Source organism: Zootoca vivipara, chromosome 5 (genome assembly GCF_963506605.1).
Source record: "Zootoca vivipara chromosome 5, rZooViv1.1, whole genome shotgun sequence".
NCBI lineage: Eukaryota > Metazoa > Chordata > Lepidosauria > Squamata > Lacertidae > Zootoca > Zootoca vivipara.
Genome location: NC_083280.1, coordinates 15,286,592 through 15,308,116, shown reverse-complemented (window position 1 = coordinate 15,308,116; position 21,525 = coordinate 15,286,592). Strand labels below are relative to the sequence as shown.

The window sequence follows — 21,525 nt, the reverse complement described above, 5'->3', positions numbered from 1 at the left end:
GAGGAGGTGTGGGGGCTGGAAACCTTGAATGCTGACCTTTTCTTTGAGATAGTCACCATATGCTGAAAAAGCAACCCATTTTACAATTAATATATTGAAATGTAAGCATAAAGAAGTTTTTCCTTCAGAAATGGAGGGGGAAATCCTCATAGGAGCTCTGTGCTGTGTGCATCCTTCCTTCACGCACACATATTAGATTTGTTGGAACGTAGCCATAGACCAGTGCATAGTTTTCTATTTCAAGTCTTTCCACTAGGAAATAACTTCTCTTCCTCCAGGCTTCCATTTTTTCAGTCCTCTACAATTCTCTCTGCACTTGCTCAATTGCAGCCCTTCCTATCTTGCACGCCACAAACGTGAAATCTGCAAGCACTCCTTCACTCTGGAAGAGCCGCTCTTGTGAAAATTATTTACTACTTACAGAGCTTTCAGACAACTGCAACCAGACTGTCAAATTATTCATCTATGATCCTTTCACTGTCATGCTCAGAATCAGCCTCTTTAGAAAACCAACAGCTTCCTGGATGAGACATTTGCTGATGCTAAAAACACCAGCTCAAAGGGCAAGATATACTACCGGATGCTAAGCCAGCAACTTTGGGTCTGGATGACTTTTTGCTTCTCTACAACAAATTCATGTGAGCTGGGGAATACATATGAGGAAGACTCATGATAATGTGGCTCAGAGACCTTAAACCACGAAGAGGAACCGGTGGCCCTTCCAGATATTGCTGGACTACAATTCCTATCAGTCCCACCCATTGGTCACGCTGGCTGTGGCTGATAGTTCAGAGGCTAACAACACCTGGAGGGCCACGGACCACTTTTTCATGGATGATGCCTCAAGTGAAGCACCCTTATGCATTGCCGGCTTAGCATGGAACCAATCCACCCCATTCTTCTGCTGAATGCACTGCCTGCTGGAAGACGACAACAGGTTTTTATCACCAGCTGTAAGCATCAGGATATTGGCTCCCTCCATGCCTTTATTAAGGGGTAACTTATCACATTAGGAAGCAGCCCTGCACTATTTGAAAGCAGTGTTTGAGACAGCTCTCTCTCAGGGTTTCTAGAAGCATGGAGCCAGATGATATAAAGAACAGGGGTGGGAGATAACTAGTTTTTAAAAATGCTGTAATCAAGCTTTTCCAGGCACACCATACTCTTTATCAGTTTTAAGTAATCAGAGGTTTCCTATTATATGTAAACAACGAGTGCCTGAAAGCTGATGACCAGAGCATTAAATTTATTCCCTGACAAATTTTGTAAATATTTACACACTCACAGATCCTTGGTGAAGTCACCTGACTGTGACAGTCAGCATCCAGTTCCACCTATTCAAAAAGCAGGGGAATGTTTTTGCTTTATCCAGCCTGGTAGTATACTTGTACGGGAATTGAAGACGACTAGTTCATAAGGTATAGTCTTGAGAAGCACTTTGGTCAGCTAAAGCTTGGCAGCCAGCCCACCTACCGTGTTTCTCCGAAAATAAGCCATACCCCGAAAATAAGCCATAGTGATAGGCAGTTTAACCTTGTAGGTTAAACTGTACCATACTTAATAATAAAAAAAGACATCCCCTGAAAATAAGCCACCGTGTGTTTTTTTAAGGAAAAATAAATGTAAGACGGTGTCTTATTTTTGGAGAAACACGGTAAGCCTCAAGACAAAGCAGAAGAGGAGGTGCTAGGGAAGAAATAGCACCAAATGATAAATCCAGATTTTGCCTCGAGGCTAGTCAGTTCCAATTCTCCTGAGAGTCCACTCCTTGCAGCCCAGATTCTCGAGTTATGGTGCTATGGCTACACTCAAGGAATTCTCCTTGTAGGACAACCTGCAAATGTCACAGAGCAACAGCCTGTTTTGAGGGACAATGAGGAAGGCCAGGGGGTTCCATGAGCCTTGGGCAAAATAGAATTGCAGTCTTCCCTTCCTGACATCCTTTCTGAAATCAGAAGTGGCCACTGGACCGAGCAAGCACAGGTGCCTAAAGGTGCAGGCTCAGTCAGCTGCTAGAAGCCAAACAGCTCGCCCAAGAAACAAGGATTCTTTGCATGTAGAGCAAATACGCAAGCAGCATGGATGGCTTGCAGCTGTATTGTGGGTGGGGCTTTGAAAACTCAGCTTTAAAAGCCTTGCTTCTTAGGTTGCCCCTGTGTTTAGACTTCTTGAAGTCCTCTATTTGGACTTCAATCTTCTGTAATGATGTGATTCTGGAACTGCCCCAGTTAAGTCTCAGCAGTTGACCTCCACCTGAATGTCCTGAAGCTGGACATGGCTTGCCTTTCACCAGCCCCCAAGTGATGCACAGACAGTAGGCAACAGGTATTCATGACCCTCAGCAAGCAAGAGTCCAGACAGTGCTCCCAATCACTAGTTGGGGAAAGAATAATACTTACACAGCAATACGTTGTGGCATGATTGCATAAAAGCTGCCATATACCATAAAAGGGCTTCCTTGAGGAAAGCAATCTGAACTTTTTGTAAGGGATGAGCAATGGCTGTGCATTTATCGCAATATAAACAGCTTTAAGGTGCTATGGTTCTGGGCTAGGTAACAATTTGATTTGCTAAAATGCAGCATGAATCGTTTTTAGGGTGTCTGTAGCAATTTTCAATACGGAGAAGGCATAAGCTAGGTGTCCATCCAGAAAGGATTATTGTGATTTATGGGGCTAGTCTGAACTAAAAAGCCCCCATTTAAAGCACACATGACACTCACAAAGCCCTCTATCTGCTGTCTCCCTACTTCAAGCTTGGATTAATCTGGTGCTGTTTGACATTTAGAATTTGAACGCAGTGCACTGCATGAGAAGGAAGCTGTGAAAGCAGCTTTCCCAATCATCTGGAGCATAAGCATTAATTTCCCAGCATCATGCACAGACCACATTGTTTTGGATTTTTTCTTTCAGTGCCGCAGGCAAAGACACTCACACCAGCTGCTTCCAGCCTGGAGGTAAAGGAGGCAAAGGAAAACCACAGAAACCCAGGACAGTGGTGGAATGTAGTCTGCAGACTGCCAGTTGCCAACCCTACTTTAACCCATGGGTGGGGAGAATATGAGGATAAGATGTGTGGCGCTCTCAGGAGTATAAGGAGCCTCAGGCCCCGTCAAGCAAGCTAGAGTACCCACAGCTCTGTAAGTCCCCTATAATGACCAAGAAATTGTTAAGCAGAAGGCCACGAAGCTCACAAATGAAAACCTCTTGGGGGAAGACAGGCAGAGAAAGGCTATTATTATTTGCTTCAGCATAAAAGAGCATTTGACTACGTGACAGCCAGCCAGCGCTGTGTTATTACAAAACGGCAGCTAATCCCATCTCCTCTTCCATCTCCCGGTTGTTCCGGATCACCTGCTCTTTTTTGGAGGCAGACACATCCAATTGCAATGGCAGAGCCAGATTCCTTGTAGTATATCAGAGCTGCATAAACCCTATCATCTTGAAGGCCACTTTTACATATATTTGTACTCACTCAAGAAGGCCGTATCACTACATTTGCTGTGGGAAAGCGTTTCTCCATTTTTTTAACTGGCTGTTTTCTTCTTACCCTATTTGCTGTGTGGCCTGCAACACATTATCTCTTTTCTCTTTGCACTACTTGGGTCAATATTTGAACGCATTGATTTTTAAAAATTTATACCCTGCCTACATGCTGAGGAACAGGCAGCTAGCATAGCACAATACAAGTCGCAATACAGCACAAAAAACCCCAACGTTTTAAACTATAAAAACAACCCTCAGATTAAACCCCATAACAAAAAGTGATAGAAAAAACTGTAACATTGCAGGTTGAGGATCATATTTTAAATGCTGTATCAAACACTTCCTGCATCCAGAAGGATCCAGAAGGCCAGTATAGCTACCAAAGGAGGAGGTCTTATAAAGTTTATTGCCTGCTGTGACCTCCTTGATCTGTACCCTGCAGGCCTTGTAACCCTGTAAGCAAGTACATTTGGGGTTTTCTGACTCCTTAGTGGCTAGGCAATATTACACTAAACAGTGGAATTTCAAAACTGGTCAGAACATCATATTCTTTTTTTTTTAAAGGGCATTGTAAAATATTTGTTTTTACACAAGCATCTATCAATATTTCCCAATTACATTCTGTGGGAAAGTGGTTGTGTGTGTGTGATTTTTTAAAAACAACAACAACAACAACAACAACAACAACAACAACAACAACAACACCCTGTCTACGACTTTTTAATCGGTGGTTCTGGCTGATCACGGTTCATGTTTTAAAGAATGGAAAGAAACAGTACCAAGTTTCAAGGATCTTTAAGCAGGCTTTTCTGAATTAGCAAATTGTTTTGTGTTTCACAAGACAACCGATTTAAACTTTCTCATTGTATGGATGATGGTTTATTTTTATTGCAGGGATTGTTGCTTTCTGTTGTTGTTTGTAAGCTGGTCCGAGAGCCTCAGATAAAAAACAGGAGATTTTTTTTTAAAAAAACGATCTGCATCCAAGTTCTCCTGAGTTTCAAAATGGAATATGGGGTCCTGCACCAAGGGGTGAGGACTACTGTGAACAGAAGGCTGAAGACCCACGAGTGAACGGAAAATGTTGTGTATTGTTGCAGGTCATGGTCAACATCATGGCACTACAAAGTAATATGTGAAACAGCCCTCATATATTTACTAGGCCGAACAATGTTGCTGTCTGAGATATACTTTGCCTTCTCTTTTTAGCCCTGAATAATAGCAGCCACGGAAAAGAACTATTCACTTTTACTCAAGTATGTAGCACAAAATCAGCTGCTTGAAATTCTTTCACGTTTAAATTACTCGCCTCAGGCTACATTGTTCATTGCCTAGAAACCCAGAGAGCAAAAAGGCGACTTTGACCGAATATAATGGGCAAAATGACTGGTTCCATGTAACAGGAAAGCCAATTTGTTCAAAGTCTTTGTCCAGTGACCTCTTGGCACAGATAGCTAATTGTCTTTTTTTTTAATGGGATGGGATGACTTCAATATGAGTGGCTATGAGGACATCACAAAGGTAACCACAAATGGGCCACTCTTTGTCAGAATGTCCTTCACTCAAGAGAACAAAGAGCTCACTTGATTCAATTAAAGAGGCCTAAGTTACAAGCAAGTGGGACAGACAGTATTCTCTGTGCAGGCTTTATTAGACTGGGAACGATATGGAAATAAAGAGTACTGTGGCCAGATAGTAATGGGATGGACAGAAACATGGTCCATGTTAAATCCTTAGAATTTATGGATGGTGTTCAATTTATGTGTAGTATTTACTCAGAGTAGAGCTATTGAAATTAATGGACCTGACTTAGTAATGTTCATTCATTTCCGTGGGTCTACACTGAGTAATGCTTGGATGGATATTGGGGCCACTGCCGCTGTGTCTCTGCTTCAGTTTTCCTGTATTGCCGGAAGCACTGGGCTTGAGCAACTGAATTTTGTGGCTATGGCAACCATATTAATTTTTCCCTGATGCCTGTGAATTGTTTATAAACCTAATAAATTACAGCCCAGATAGTTACAGTACGGCAGCCACAGCTTAAAAAATAAACTTCTAAAGCCATCATGAAGATAAACACAAGCCCTTGACCTTTATTAAATTGCATCCAACTTGTGACATGCCTGCTACATCCTTACCATCTGCTGCAGCACCTACCAGTATGCATACAGTATATGGTCCTTCCTTTGCTATTCCAAGCTCAGAACTGGGGGTTGTTAGTGCAGATACCGTGTTTTCCCCTTTTTAAGGTGTAGTCATAAAATAAGCCATAGCAGCATTTCTAAGCATTTGAGAAATATAAGCCGTACCCCGAAAATAAGCCATAGTGATAGGCGCTGTGCAGAAGAGAGCACTGAGCTCCCCGAGTCAGCAGCAGCAACGCCGGCCGCAGCAGTGTTTGCTGAGTCCTTTCTTGCTTTTGGGACTTGGTTACTGTGCTGGCTTGGGATGGTGTGTGTGCAATTGCTGTTGCTGCTTCGTGTTTTTCAGCCAGATTCTCTGGGTTCTAAGCACTTTCCCCCGTTTGTTTGTGAAGCAGCACTCGGCTGCAGCCCTTGCCTCTCCCGGCGGCTGCATGAATGCGAGGCTGGTCGATCCCCAGGAGGCTGCAGTTGATCGCTATCTCCTTTTCCATTTCTTTTGTCTTTGAGCACCCCGCCCCACCCCCTCTCCCCTTCGTGGAATGAAGAACGGAGTTTTAGCAGCAGTTCCTCATTATAAAAAAAAGGTCAGGAACTTTTACTTTAACCTCAAAAATGGGATATTTCCTCTCTCTAAAAACAACTCTGACCTGAACACAAATAAAACGGGGGTAGATCACCTCCAGTTTATAAACCCGCAAGTAGATCGCAGTCTCCTGGAAGTTGGGCTCTATACTTTGGCTGATTGCAAGCCTTTGCATCTTTAAAAAACAAAAACCATCCGCTTCTCAGTCTTAATTTTCCTTTAATTCATCCCCCTATACCCTCCTCCAACCATTGCCTCCTTCCATTCCTTACCCCCCTCCCTCTCTCCCCACTTCCCTCACTCCTGTGCGATCTCATTTAGTCATATACTTGCTTTTTCTGTTGTGTTGTCTATTTTATATTTAATATTATTACCCTTTATGATGTTATTTTTTCCCTTGCGATAATTATTTTTTTTAATCTTTAACTAACTTTCCTTTCCATATTTTTCCATATATAACTCAACACTTTCCCATTCCTTCTTAACTCTCTGGATAGAGTGCCCCCCCCATTGTTGTTGTTAATTTTACAATTCCTGGATTTTTTATGGAACCGAACAGTTCGGGTGCTTCAGAATGTGCCTTCTGTTGCTACAGGGCTATGGGGCTTCACTATTTGACCCCCCCCCCAGGTTGGGATTTTTAAAGTAGTTCTGTGGGTCCCAGGGCGCAGAGTCACCCCCGATCCTTTCCTTTGTCTAAACAGACCTCTTCCCCCCTGACTTTGGAAGGCTGTGCTTCAAGGGTGATACCAGGGGTTTTTTAAGACCTGCGCCTCTTAAGGATTGTTACGGTCCATAACTTCCATTGCTTTCTACAGGGTTGGGGGTTTAAAGCACTGCCACCCTACCCCACCCTGCAGGCGCTCGGAACTGGCAGCGCCAACAACGCGCCCAGCAGCGCGCAGAAGAGAGCACCGAGCGTCCTGAGCCAGTGGGTCCCAGTTGTACCAGCACTTTTTTAAAAAAGACACCCCCTGAAAATAAGCCACTGCGTGTTTTTTTGAGGGAAAAAAGTTATAAGACGGTGTCTTTAAAAAGTGGAAACACGGTACATAAAATCTACCAGCATCCAACAGCTGAGAACACATATTTGCCCACTTCCCTGCAATTCCCCAAACTGGAAGCCTTTGAGGCCTGTTAGAAAGCCCTGCATGGAAAGGCGCATTTAGTACCTCTTCCAACCTCCGCCTCTGTTCTTTCTGTTCCTCGATCCTCTTTTGCCGCTCTGCCAACAACTGCCGCTTGTGTTCTTCGTTCTCACGTTGCTGCTGCTCCAGCTGTTGCCGACGAAGGGCTTCTGAGCGCTCCTTGTTTGCGAGCTGTAGCCTCAGAAAATCCCGTCTTAATGTTGACTCTCCAGGAAGGTTTAGGATAGAGCTTCACGGGGAAAGACAAAGGCATGTCAATTCAGGGGTACATCAGCATTCAGCAACACTGGTGGCTCTTGAACTGTTTGAATCAACTACAGTGGTGCCTCACTAGACGAATGCCCTGTAAGACGAATTTTTCGCTTAACGAAGAGTTTTTTGAGCAGAGGTTTCCTCGCAAGACGAATTCGTTTTGTGAAAAATTCATCTAGCGAATCGTGGTTTCCCATAAGAATGCATTGAAATTCAATTAATGCGCTCCTATGGGCAAAAAAAATAAAAATAAAAATTCAATGCATTGACTCACAGAAATTGACTCACAGAATGAATTAAATTCGTCTAGCGAGGCACCACTGTACTAACAGAGGTTCTTAAATGGCACAAACCCACCTCCTGCCATCTCCAGGAGTCAAACCCACAATATAAAATCAATCCACTGTGCATGACCATCTTGGCTTTATGCAAGCAGAGGGGAAATCTTCTCTCTAAGGGAAAGGCCACAGCCTCTGCTCAGCAGTAAAGCACTAAACCAACATTACCAGAACAACCATCCTGATGTTTCATTTCCACCATTTTATTCCCCAAGGAAATTTTGTGTTTGAAACACAAAACACAGAGAGCCAAGCACTAGGCCTGGGCGATATATCAATATATCGCCCAGGACCAGTATGAGGAGCAGACCGCAATGTCGGCTTCACTCAGCAGTATATCACTGGTGAAACTGACACCACTCCTGAGTCCCTCTGCTAGCAGCATCTGCTGGAGGGAGTAAAGAGTTCCTTCCCTCAGAGGCGCTGCTACGGTAGCAGAGGGACTCAGGAGCAGTGGCAGTTTCACCAGTGATATATCGCTGAGTGAAACCGCCATCACATTCTGCCCTCATACGATGTATCTTTAAACTGCTCAACTGAGGAGTGTGCAGCTGCCCTTACCTCAGCTGAGCAGTTAAAGGAGCCCCACTGCCTCTCGTGAGTCGGGGGCCCCCCTCCGTGAAATTGCTCAGCTGAGGGGACTGTGTTTGGCACTCCCCACAGCGAGCAGTTAAAGGAGCCCTGAAGCTCTGCCTAGACACCTGTGAGCAGGAGGAGCACTGGGGCTGTCTCAGCTGGGGAGGGGGAAGCTTCCCCCTCCCCAGCTGAGCAAACAAGCTGTGTTGTCCCAGCCCTTGAGCATCTGGGTGAAACTGCCTCAGTTCCTGATGTGAGAGCTGGGGCAGTTTCACCAGGTCCCTCGTGGGCAGAGGCCAATGCAGCTTGTTTTTTTCAACATTGCGGTATAGCACTAAGCCGCGACGTTTGGCTGGCAATACATCATGCTGTTGGAAAGCTGGTATCGCCCAGCCCTACCAAGAAAGGCATCATGGAGCGGAAGCAGGAGTGTGAGAAACAGGAGAAAATTTAAGTCTGCCAGGGCAGTAGTAATTGGCTCCTGTGGAGGTGTTCAGTAGCTCACTTTTTAAACATAAATTAATTTGGAGAATATTCTGAGAACCCTGTACTTCCACAACTGTGTCACACACTTTACAGAGATCACAGAGATTGCCATCCTCTTATTTACATCTGTATAGCCACAACTGTAGTCCTGATTGTTAAGGCTCCCTGTGCGCAGTCCTAAGCCCAGGTTCTGTAAGTGGTGGAATCAAGCGATAACACTTTTCCTGGAATGTACTGCTTTAGACGGCAATTCACATAGTTGAGTGCTTCCATGCAAAAATCTTTCTCACAAGTAGAAAGCTAGAATATCAGACAGCAAAGGATTCAGACCAGTCTTTCACTTGCCATGAAGTTGGTATGAAACTTTTCCAGGGAACAACACTGGAATTCACAAGCCTCCACATGTAGGCTTAAGTGGTACAATCCAGAAAATGTTTTACTGCTTAACTTCTAAATGGGACCAGACAGATCTAGTATCTTCTGTAACATCATTTTCAGGGAGGTTACATCGCACTGGCTGTTTATGGAGCATTCGTTCTGATTCGTTTGTGAGGTGGTTATGCATGCCACCATGTAAAGCAATTGCTATCTAGTGCTTTTTCCAATTATTTTCCTTACAACAAAATTCTGATATTTTTTTTTTGGGGGGGGGGGGGAGCAGGTTTGTTGTGCAAGAGCACCAAATCCACTTTAACTGCACAACCTGAATTTGCTTGTATGCAACTGAATCCCACCATCAAACTAGCAGCCATCTTGAAGCGCCTCCAGGTTCTTAGCATGCCCAGATGTTTGTTGGTATAGCAGGCCTGAGTCAGGAATAGGAGGGGTGAGAGCCAAAAGGAAGGAATCGCTTTCAAGGAGTAATCCAATTTTAGGGAGAACTGCCCACTCTGCCACAATTTTTGAGGGCAATGTATCTTCTCTGTCTCTTCCCACTCTAGCCCTACACAACTTTCTATTAAACTCCACCGGTCTTAAGCACACAGAGTCAGAAAAGAATAATTTATTCATTACCTGGGTTCTCCAGAGTCGTTTTCTTCCTCTTCCTCTTCACTTCCACTATATTCGTATTCAGTCTCATCTAGAAACATAATTGAATGTCAGCATCCTTCACAGAAATCATTCATTTTTTTCCTGCTCTGGTGTGAGAAAGAAAACTTTTTCATTTTAACATGTGGCGCTGAGGGGCGGGGAATCAATATGGTTTAAAGAATCGGCTTCAAACCTCACAACCTACCCACAAGTTTGTATTTTACCAAAGATTAAAAAAAAAAACCTTGCTAAGAAGATCGCATTCAAAACATTCCACCTTCCATGATCAGGCCCTGTTCATTTGAGTATGCAGACCAAAGGAATATGCTGCATGTTCTTGAGGCGAGTTAAGGGCTGAGATCCTTCTCATGTTTTTCATGATGACATATTATAATCTGTTCAGAACCCCTGACTATGTATTGAAACAACCAGCTGCATAAAGTTAATGGGCAACCCCATCATTTGGGCCTGAATGACACACAAAATCCATCCTGCTAGGACTAGGAATCATAGGAAAACCCCAACAGATCCCCAACTGTATGTATACAGTCATACCTCGGGGTTGCGTTCGCTGTGGGTTGCATATTTCCGGGTTAAGTACTCGGTGGACCCGGAAGTGTTTACTTCCAGGTTCCGCCGCATGCGCATGCACAAGTTTTTTGCGTGCTTCGCACATGTGCTAAGGCGCCGCTTGGGCTGAGTACTTTTCGGGGTGCAAACAGCACCCCGGAACAGATTGTGTACTTAACCCGAGGTACCACTGTACTGAATATACCTATAACATCTTAATAGCCTATAAGGAATAGGACTGAAATAAGATGTAATGTGACTTGAAACTTTCTTATGGATGCAAAGGGTTCTGGTTTCAATCTCCAATAAATAATAATACTTTACATTTATTATTTATTACATATCACATATTTTATCTTACTGATATCTTCACAGCAATACTGTTAAGGAAAGATGTCTGGTAGCGGGGCTGGTAAAGGGATTCGTGCAATATGCTGAACACTTGTAGCTAACTGAAGGAGTTAGTAGTATGGGGCTTGCTGGATTACGTTACCGTCGGGTAACGTAAACTTCGAGTTGCGAAAGCGGCAAACCCGGAAGTGTTTCGCTGCACACAAAGAAGAAGAAGAGGAGGAGGAGGAGGCGGCGTAGGATGTGTTATCCCGCCTTTCACTCTCCTTAAGGAGTCTCAAAGTGGCTAACAATCTCCTTTCCCTTCCTTCCCCACAATAAACACTCTGTGAGGTGGGTGAGGCTGAGAGACTTCAGAGAAGTGTGACTAGCCCAAGGTCACCCAGCAGCTGCATGTGGAGGAGAGGGGAAGTGAACGTGGTTCACCAGATTACAAGTCCACCGCTCTTAACCACTACACCATGCGCAGAAGCAGTCTCACCGGTTGCGGAAACCTTGGGATCCGACCAGAGCTCTGGAATGGATTCCATCCACAACCGGAGGTACCGCTGTATAACACTGACATTTCCTTCTTGCCAGTCTACATAAAAGGTCCATTAAGTTGTTATCCTGCATTTCCTATGACACTGGAAAGGAAGCCAAATGCAGAATATAATGGTAAACAAAATCAATGGGGGAATGAGCTACATTTATTAAATTACTTGTCATTCTAGGGTATAACCTCCATTTTCAAGACAAAACACGTCCTAACACTGTACTAGAATCTGCTTTCAAGTGAGTTGATAAAGTCACCTACAACAGGTATACAGGAGCTGGGGGCAGCCCGCTCTTCTGCACTGCCCCCAGCAGCTTTATTTAGAGTACTACAGGAGGAGGGGATGCTATGATTTGACAAAAGTTGGAGTAAGTCAGGGGTTGAGGCTTGTGAATTTCTTTAAGGACCCCTATCCTTTCCCCTATAACATCAGCCCTAATATGCGTGCACCTAAAAAATTAATAATGATGAAATGGCAAAGCCGTGCCCCAGTTCACAGAGTTTAAAACAAACCATGGTTTAATGTGAAATAACAGCATGTCAGTACACCAGTGTTTCCCAACCAGTGTGCCTCCAGATGTTTTGGGACTACAACTCCCATCATCCCTAGCTAGCAAGACCAGTGGTCAGGAATGATGGGAGTTGTAGTCCCAAAACATCCGGAGGCACACTGGTTGGGTAACACTGCAGTACACAACGCTCAAATATTGCTAGGCCAATCCTCCCTGTTTTCTGCTGTGTGCCACAGACAAAGCAAGTCAGTGTTTGGCTCGTTGTGTCATGGATTCAGACCACATGACAAGCCAGATTGTTGCTTGCTTTGTCTGCAGTGCAGCAGGACCAGGGGAGGAGCAACCTTCTTGTTCACATTAATCTGTAGTTTGGTTTAAGCTATGGTTTAATATGACATGTGAACCAGGCCAGTGATGTGTTAATTCAAAATATTTTATAGAACTTCTTACTGGCATCATAGAAAATCAATAAATTCACATTTTGAAGTTAGTAGGTTGGAAATGCATTAATTGAGCAAGTTTCTTCTGCAAATAGCTCCTCATTTTATGAGCCTATTCAATCAGCATTCAATCAGCATCAAATCTATTCTTTGAGAAAGCCTAAGCCATTAATAAATATTATTGCATTAAACAGTACGGCGTAACAAGTCTGGCAAGCTTGTTTTGTTTCTGTTTGCTTCTCTGAAATATTCAGAGTGCTCTTGCAGTGCAATATAACATAACAAATTACCAGATAATTTCATGGCTTGTCCACATGAACTTTGCCTAAACATGAAGTAGAAAATACCCTGGCCTGGTTGAAACACCACTAAAATCAATGCAGTTGTGGCCGCTTTAACCTGGACAGGTGGCTCCTCAAATGACCACAGAGTATTTATTTGCTACTGAGCAAATATGTAGGTGCCTTTTTCATCTCTCATCATTCCTAGGGGAGTATACGTCTTCTCTTATCTTCCATTACATTTGGGAATCCCTCCATTCTCTCTTCCATTAGTGTATCGTTCAACTCTTTTTTTTTTGTTAATTCAAAACCCCCTTGCTGCTTTATGCTGATGACGCGGCCATAATTTCACGCACCAGACCGGGTTTGAAACACCTGTTGATGAAATTTTCTGAATATTGTCTTGGAAATGGCTTAACAATAAATTATGAAAAATCAAAAATCTTAGTATTTGAAAGAAGCTTTTCCCGGTTAAACTGGTCGCTGGATGGCCATGAACTTGAACAGATTAAACATTTCAGCTATTTAGGACTAACATTCCACCATACAAGATCATGGAAGTACCACTGGCAAACCTCCCTTCAAAAGGCGGAGATTACAAAACTAGCCATACTCCGATTCTTCCATACAAAGGGCGGCAAGTATGTACCGGCAGCTCTAAAAGTATTCAATGCAAAAACTGTCCCCCAAATCCTGTACGCAGCAAATGTCTGGCAGAATGGGGACCTGCCTAAGCTAGATGGCTTCCAAGCACAATTTATTCGATCCTTGCTTCAGGTGCCCAATTGTGTGCGAAATTCCATACTCCTGCTAGAAACAGGTGAATGCCCAATTTCAACAAAGGCATGGTGGGCTGCACTAAAACATTGGCTCAAGATTGTAGTATTTGAACTTGGGGAGGGACTGTATAAATACCTGAACAATGAGGAATACATCAGCCAATGGCAGAAAACCATGGCGAGAAAAGCCACTGCTTTAGGTCTGTCACCCACCCAACTCTATTGCCTGGGATATGAAGGTGCCCTAAAGACCTTAAAGCAAAGACTTTGGGATAATTCACACAGTGATCTACGACATCAATCACTTGCGATCTGCAGTCCATTGGCAGTAGGAGTACAATATGGGCATGTCTTTAAGCCAGCAGCCTATATTCAAAACTTGACAGTGCCAAACTACCGAAGGCTGTTCACAAAAGCAAGACTGAATGTTTTCCCCTCTGCAGTGCTGGAGGGCAGGATGAGAGGAGTACCCTACCAGGAAAGACTGTGCTCGTGCACCCATGATGTAGATTCTATAAAACACATGGTGCTGCACTGTGGGAAGTTTGAGCAAGCTAGGGCTGAAATGATTTCACCCCTGCTAGCCTTGCTCCCAGGAAAATCAGAGGATTTCTATATCAGGTTCCTATTGGAAGACCGGTCAAATGCCAGAACACTAGCAGTGGCAAAGTTTTTATCGGTGGTCACAAGAACTAATGTTTCCTATTCCGAATTTGAGTAAGATGTCTGAGTGGTTTGAGGGCGGGGTGTCCCAGCTGTGTATCGCTTGGTAACGAATTGATGGGTCTATGGACCGTAATAAAGATTGTTGTTGTTGTTAATTCAAAGGAAGGGCTCGTTTTCATCTGAAATACCAAGTTTCAGTGGTAACATCTGTTAAGGATGACCCTGAAGAAAACAAACTGAAGATTGTGCTGAGTGCCCAGAGTGCCGGGATACATCTCGTTTTCTCATGTTTCTTCTTCTGCCACATGGAAAACGGGAAAAATCTGTTATCAACAGAAATAGGCAAGCACTTTTATGGACTAACACAATGATCTTCACATTTCTAGCACTTAGGTTCTAGAACAGGCATCCCCAAACTGCCGCCCTCCAGATGTTTTGACCTACAACTCCCATGATCCCTAGCTAACAGGACTAAAGGTTGGGGAAGATGGGAATTGTAGTCCAAAACATCTGGAGGGCCGAAGTTTGGGGGTGCCTGTTCTAGAATAACCTTCTCTGCTTACCTTTCTCTCCACGTTTTTTCTTAGTCCTGTCAATATGGTCCTTGAGCTGGATGCGAACCTGCCTTTCATTAGGTTGGTCTCGAATGAATGGATGCTTCATTAACTGTTCAGTGGTTGGCCTCTGGCCATGATTCTTTACCAGGCAGCTTTCAATGAAGGACTGGAACTTTTTTGACCTACCCAAATTGGATAATTTGGGGGGGGGGAGGGAAGAAAACATGCAGATAAAGGTATAGGTAACAAGATAAAGGCATTTTTTTGTGTTGGCTGCAGACAGTGGTATAGCTACGTAAGTTTAGACCCTGGATTTAAGAGTCTTATCAAGGGTCCCCTTTAGATGCTTTACCTCAGGGCACATAGATGGTTCAGAGGACACATTGGAACCATTAAGAATGAATTTAGACAATCTAATTGCACATAACTGCATACTAAAGATTTGGGGCAAATCTCTTGCCATCTAGACTTTCAAGTTTTATCGTTTCCCACAGAAGCTAGTATTCACACAGGCATACTGCCTCTGGATTAGGGGTTGCATGGAATGATTGTGACCAGAAACCATATCAAGCGTCTCAGGCCCTGCAATTGGCAGGTGAGACCTTGTCTTTTATTTAAAAACTTTCTAATTTACTCAGGTATTTGATGGTAGGAAGATACTGTTCCTGAAATAATTGTGCAAAAGAATATGATTTTTAAAACTGTTTTTAGAATTTTTCTGATGACATTGCTTTAAGATTGTGTTTTTTTGCCCTGGGTTCCTTGGAGAGGGATAAGGGATATAAACTGAATTATTATTAATAATACTAATACTGCTAATAACAATAATGAATATACTTGTTTTCCACAAATAAAATTTCAGCACACACACTCTCTCTCTCTCTCTCAGTAAAATCAGTTACTTCTTAGGAATAGCTATTTCTTAGAATACTTTTAGGCTGTTCTCATTCTTTCCCCTGAACCCTACCCAACCAATTCCTACGAAATTATTAGAATTCATTGCTCAGCAACTTATTCTTTTATCAAACATTCTGAGAATCAATTTTACCCTATTATAAAACATAAATGACTACTGGGGATTCACAATAAAGGAAGATTCTGATGGACTACGACGCAGCATGCAGTTTTGGTAAACAAGAATATTAGCTTAAATTAATGCTTCAAACCGGCAGATATGACCGAAACTGTACTGCAGGATGAAACAATAAGTGTCATCTTCTAAAGCTGTCAGATTTACAGTTCCTGCTTATCTAAATATGTTCATTAGGATAAGAAAGAATTTCTGAATTCAGTAACAGATTAAACAAGCAATGAGGAAGTGCCCACTCCTCACTGAAAAGACCAGTTTTGCTGGCACATTCCTCAGGTGGAAAAGAACAGAAAGGACGGGGTGCTAATGTAATGATGTCATATCTCAGGCGTTTAAAAAACAAGTGGTTTATTATGGCATTTCCTGTTCCCCCCCAACAATACAAAAATATTCCAACAGCCTCTTTTTGCAGCACTATATTACTAGGGAGACGTTGGTGTGGGGTGCATGGGTGGAGAGAGACACAATTCAATGGTACTCAAGGATGTTCACTTAATACATGGTTAGGGCTTTAAATGAGTCTTAAATGAACTGACCAGGGCAACCGCAATGTTTTCCACTGTAATGTGTTACGTGTTAAATCCTGCTTCAATCTATGGAAGTCAGGCAGGATTTATGAGCAGGTTCTGGCCTTTCTCCAAGGCCTATGCTTAAACTGAATTGCAAAAGTCTATAAATTTTGGGTGGTGATAACCCCCCAACTTTTCATCTACCACTACATTTTGGAAGCAGGAGGCTGATCTTAATCCATAACACTGTTTCCTCAATAGGAAGTAACCCTGCACTAAACTTAAGGATTGCCTGTCACCTTTTTTACCACATTTCTCTAAGCAGTATTTAAAGATAATGTTAAAAAGGCTTAAAGGTGCCTCAATGACCACTGTGTTTTTCAACTTCCTGGACGTAGGGCAGTCAAACTCCTCTGTAGCTACTTTTCTCACAATGTCTATATCAGGCATCCCCAAACTGCGGCCCTCCAGATGTTTTGGCCTACAACTCCCATGATCCCTAGCTAACCGGACCAGTGGGAATTGTAGTCCAAAACATCTGGAGGGCCGGTCTGTGGATGCCTGGTCTATATCATTAGTAGCTAATGCTCCATTAAACTTTATGACAACTGAGAACCTACGACATTTCTCCCTTAATTTCTCTGTGCACATACCATATATTTAAAGCGCATTTAAAGGGCATGACTTCCCCCAAGGAATTCTGGGAACTATAGGTTGTTGAGGGTCTAGGGAACTGTTGGGGTAAACAACAGTTCCCAGGATTTTTTGGGTGAAGTCATCTGCTTTAAATGTATGGTATGTAGACAGCCCTAAATTACTAAGATGGTAAACCTGTGGATTTATAGGTGGCAAACAGATATTCACAAACAAATGAGCAAAAATTAATAATAATCAGATCAAACTATCTGGACCTCCTAAGAAAGAAAGAGAGAAGATCTGGCCAATGTTTAAGTCACAATATTTGTTTCTGTAATTATACATAGTGCTCACTCTTTCCTTTGTGCTAGATGCCTGAGTTTAAATAATATTGCTGTATTTCACAATGGGAGTTTTACCAGACCTATCAGATTATGATCACCCCCTTTTACTCAGTAGATGGCTCTCTTTATCCTAAAAACTTTAAGTACCCCTGTGGCCAGAGGCATTTTTTACTCTGAGGGATTCTTTACAACTTTCTTGCCATGCCTCCCCCAATACCCCATGAGCTACTTTTTTTTTGGCCTTACTTGTAGGCCTCTTAATCCATGCAAATCATTCAGACAGTAGTTAATGGAGTTTGCAAACTTCAGGCTAAGTGAAACTACTAACCCCTTTGGGTTTGTAAACATAACACTTTTCAGTTCCTATTTTTTTAAAAATATAATTCTAAAGACTAACAAAAACATCCAGGAGATGAAATATATGTCGACTGCATGGCCAACTTTTGATGATTCCTGCCTTGCTAACCCTATCAAAATATTTATACAGGGGGATGTTTGGGTTTTATACAGTACTAAGGTTTTTATCTAAACAAGCACTTCTGTGAACAGATATTGGCTTACAGGAGCCTTATTTGACTGCTGCTCTTAACCTTATACTTCAACTTTATATTAATTAGTCTTTATTGTTCTTTTATTCTAGTTTACTCTAGTGTTTCTTTTTGGCACAAGCCACCTTGAGGTTTATTCTTAGTTACTTTTGAAAATGACAAGCCAGAAACGGGATTTCCCCTTCCTCTCCTCTCCCTGAACCCTCCCCCAACCTGACCCCCCAACCTCCGGAGCAGATTTTGAGGGTGCATGGGGAGTTGTTTGGGAGAGAAGGGAAAACTTTTATTGCGCAAGTAGATATCTGCTGCACAAATGGGATGGCAGCGCTGGATACAGACAGCTGCGCTAAGACTTTGAAGCCCTACTTACTATCTGAATATTTAAAGAGCGTATCAGAAAGAAGAAGAGGGTGTATTCCTTCAACTCAAATGGCGCTGTGGGAGAAACAGGGAAGGGATTCACCTGCACTCTGGGGGGAAACAACCATAATGATAAACAGTTCCAAATGATACAAAAATGTAGATACAATCAGAACAACAAGAGATGATCTATTACTATTTGACTACAAATATGACAGACCAAAGTTGTCCAAGAGGCACAATTTTAGCTTGTATAATCCGTTTGCATAAAACAAACATTTTGTGCAAAATCTGCAGGACCCTTACAAACACGAGCATGCACAGCTCAGCCTGTTTTAATCACAAATTTTACAAGATATTTTTATAAGGTATTTATTTTTCAGTAAATACCCATTTGGTTGTGAACTGACTGCTTGTTAATGCTTAAGGGATGTAAAAATTGTATGGATATAGCTGTGCAGTAGCTGGTGATGAACCCCAGCTGCCACTGAGCTGGATTTTAAACATTCTTGTGTATTGCATGTGATTAATAGCTTCTGCTTTACTCATGCTTTCCTATCTATAATAAATATATTCCTGAGTGCACAGAGGGAAAAAATTAACTACCGACACCAATTTGCCAAACGTTCAGCTGCAAAATTATAATGCGACAGACAAATTATTGTTATAGACTCAAATAAAGGGAAGAAATTCAATATTCCATAGGACAGTAGGTATATATCTCTCTGTTACAAAACCAGGCTGATCCTAGCCCATTGTGTTAGCAAAAAAACACTGGGTCACAAAGCTCACTCCATATATATATATATATATATATATATATATATATATATATATATATGGAACTGTAGTTTATTATTGGTGCTGGGAATTGTAGCTCCATGAGGTGTAAACTATAGCCCCAGGATTTTTTGTGTGGACGCGCATATGCTTTAAATGGACTGTGTTCATGCAGCCACCATCATTTTAAAGAAGAGGAAATGATGAACGTTACCTTGGGCTTCTTGGAATAAGCATGACATGTGCATGCATGGAAGAATGGGGGATGGAGAGTCTGCATACTGCAAGATGTGTACATGGATACATGCTGCATCTCCCCAATCCAACAATTACAGACTCCCTGTCAGTAAGGGATGAGCAACAAAGTACTACGAGGGGTGAAACTAGGCTTTATTTCACCTGGGTTAAAGACCCAGTTTGGTACCACCCACATTTCATTGCACAAGCAGAAATCCTTGCACTAACAGGACTACTTCACTGGATACAACCCTTGGTCTTTAAGATGCCATAAAACACTGTCTTTTTACTACAAAGCTTTCCCCCTGGAAATCAAGGAGTGCAGAGCTTGATTAAATCATGTTATTGACAGCTGATAGTAAAAAAGGGAGCAAAGCCCAGATTCGGGGAGGGGGGGAAGCTTGCAAAGCCTTACAAGATCCTTGAACGAAAGCCACCCCTAATAACATGCGAACCCACTTGCCGAGGCTTACTAAGAACTGATTCACAAGAAAGCAACTACAGTGAGAATAAAGGAATAAAAATTGTGCCACAGCACACTGAGGAAATGCTAGCACATAATGAAACAAAATCACTGTTTCCCCTTGATTATAGGCTGACTGCGAGTTATAAAACAATCCACTGCTTTTAAGCAAATTAAAGCCATTTGAAAGCAGGTGCAGAGATGCAAAGACAAGAACTGAGCGGAGGGTTTTTCTCCTTGGCGTTCCCTCTGCTCCCACCCCCACCCCACCCCGTTTGCAGCAGGAGGTGAGACTCCAAATCCTCCACTACTTATCAGTGGATTTCACTGGCTTAACTTCTTCATCTTCAGCCCCCAAGGGGTTTTGCAGCCAACATACCATTTTTCTCCATATTTAACAAGAGATCTCCATCTACAGTGCTTTAGAGTCAGACTCCCTCACATGCAATAGGCAGGCCAGCCTAAACCCACTTAAGACCACTTCTCCTTGGACTCTGGAACCACAGAGTTCAGAAGGGAACTGCTGATCTCTCTGACCCTGAACAGAGTTTAAACACTCCTTTCCTCTGTGAATGTAAGCCTTGCTAAAAAGCAGAAGGCTGACAGATGGCAGGATCCTTAGCATGCTCTGCTTTCACTGACGTAGAAGGGGAGGCTCACCACCCATCATTGAATCACACGGTTCCCATTGCTCTTCCATCCCAGAACTCTCTCAGAGCCAAAACAGACATGACACTGAGCATATGATTGGCCCTGAGTACTTTTTGTCTACTAAAATAGCAGCTGGAGTGGGGTGGGATGCTGATCCAGACTGGAATCAATGTGTGGAGCTGGGGCAGGGGGAAAGGAAAAGGAGTTTTTTGTATAGTTCTTTCAGAGGAGTATTTGTATATTTTAATATATGCATGAGCATTCCAAATGTTTTTGAAGATAATGTGATGACCTTTTCCCTTTCTGCTATTAGTTTTGCCTTTATTATATTGTATAAATTGTTTCAATAGCATTATACTATCTAAATCTTCATTGCTGTTATCTGTAGTGTCATTGAAGATGGAATCTGATGTGAAACTTGTTGGATTAATACAGTCTTTGTTGTTCTGTACCCTTAGGATTTCATCTTCCCCAGTCTTTTTTCCTTCTGAAAAGTACTGGCCTAGCTCAGGGACAGGGAACCATTGACCTTTCCAGATGTTGCTGCACTCCAACACCCATCAGCACCAGCCAACAGGCCAATGGTCAAGGATGATGGGATTTGTAGTCATTTGTAATCCCTACCTGTTGGCTGGTGGATGGGCTATAGATTTTCCACCCCTGACATATAGAATTCAGCCCATACCTTTGATGAGCAAATGATTACAATTTGAAAAAGCTGTTAGCCCCACCGAAGTGGTCCAATTTCTGCACGCACATTTTACCATCCGTTTTTAATAAGGACCAAATCACACCTTATTTCTTGCAGAGGTGGGTTTTGTCTTGTTTTTGCAGTGCCCGAAACATAAATAAAATACAATGGCTCCTTACAGCATGCAAATCAAGCTCATATGTGGAGAATGGTGGGCGGGCACACTCACCATTTCTTTGATTTCAACCTGGGGGCTGGGTTCCGAGGAATGAGGAATAAAGCTCTCATGGGATGCATGTCACAAAGGGCTGGAAAAAAAACCCACAACAGAAAGCATCAGGTACAGAACAAAACATAATGGAATACAGTACATAGAACATTCTACCAAAGATATTCAGTGCTTTATTGAAATCCTTTTGGTGTTCTCTCTACAACCACATGAGGCGCAGGATGATGAACCTGTTGAGTTTCTCAATGGGCT

The 21,525-nt window shown here is 42.7% G+C and overlaps 1 protein-coding gene across 4 annotated transcripts in view; it reads right to left on the bottom strand.

Annotated features, from left to right (window-relative positions):
* Positions 1–21,525, bottom strand: part of TNIK (TRAF2 and NCK interacting kinase) — a 283,956-nt gene that overhangs the window by 78,686 nt on the left and 183,745 nt on the right. For all 4 annotated transcript variants that reach the window (XM_035132807.2, XM_035132804.2, XM_035132806.2 and 1 more), the window contains exons 9-12: positions 21,274–21,352; positions 14,742–14,917; positions 10,027–10,093; positions 7,385–7,589 (exon numbers count right to left, since the gene is read on the bottom strand). In XM_035132807.2, the coding sequence (XP_034988698.2) occupies positions 7,385–7,589; positions 10,027–10,093; positions 14,742–14,917; positions 21,274–21,352 (527 nt within the window). The remainder of the gene's footprint in view (positions 1–7,384; positions 7,590–10,026; positions 10,094–14,741; positions 14,918–21,273; positions 21,353–21,525) is intronic.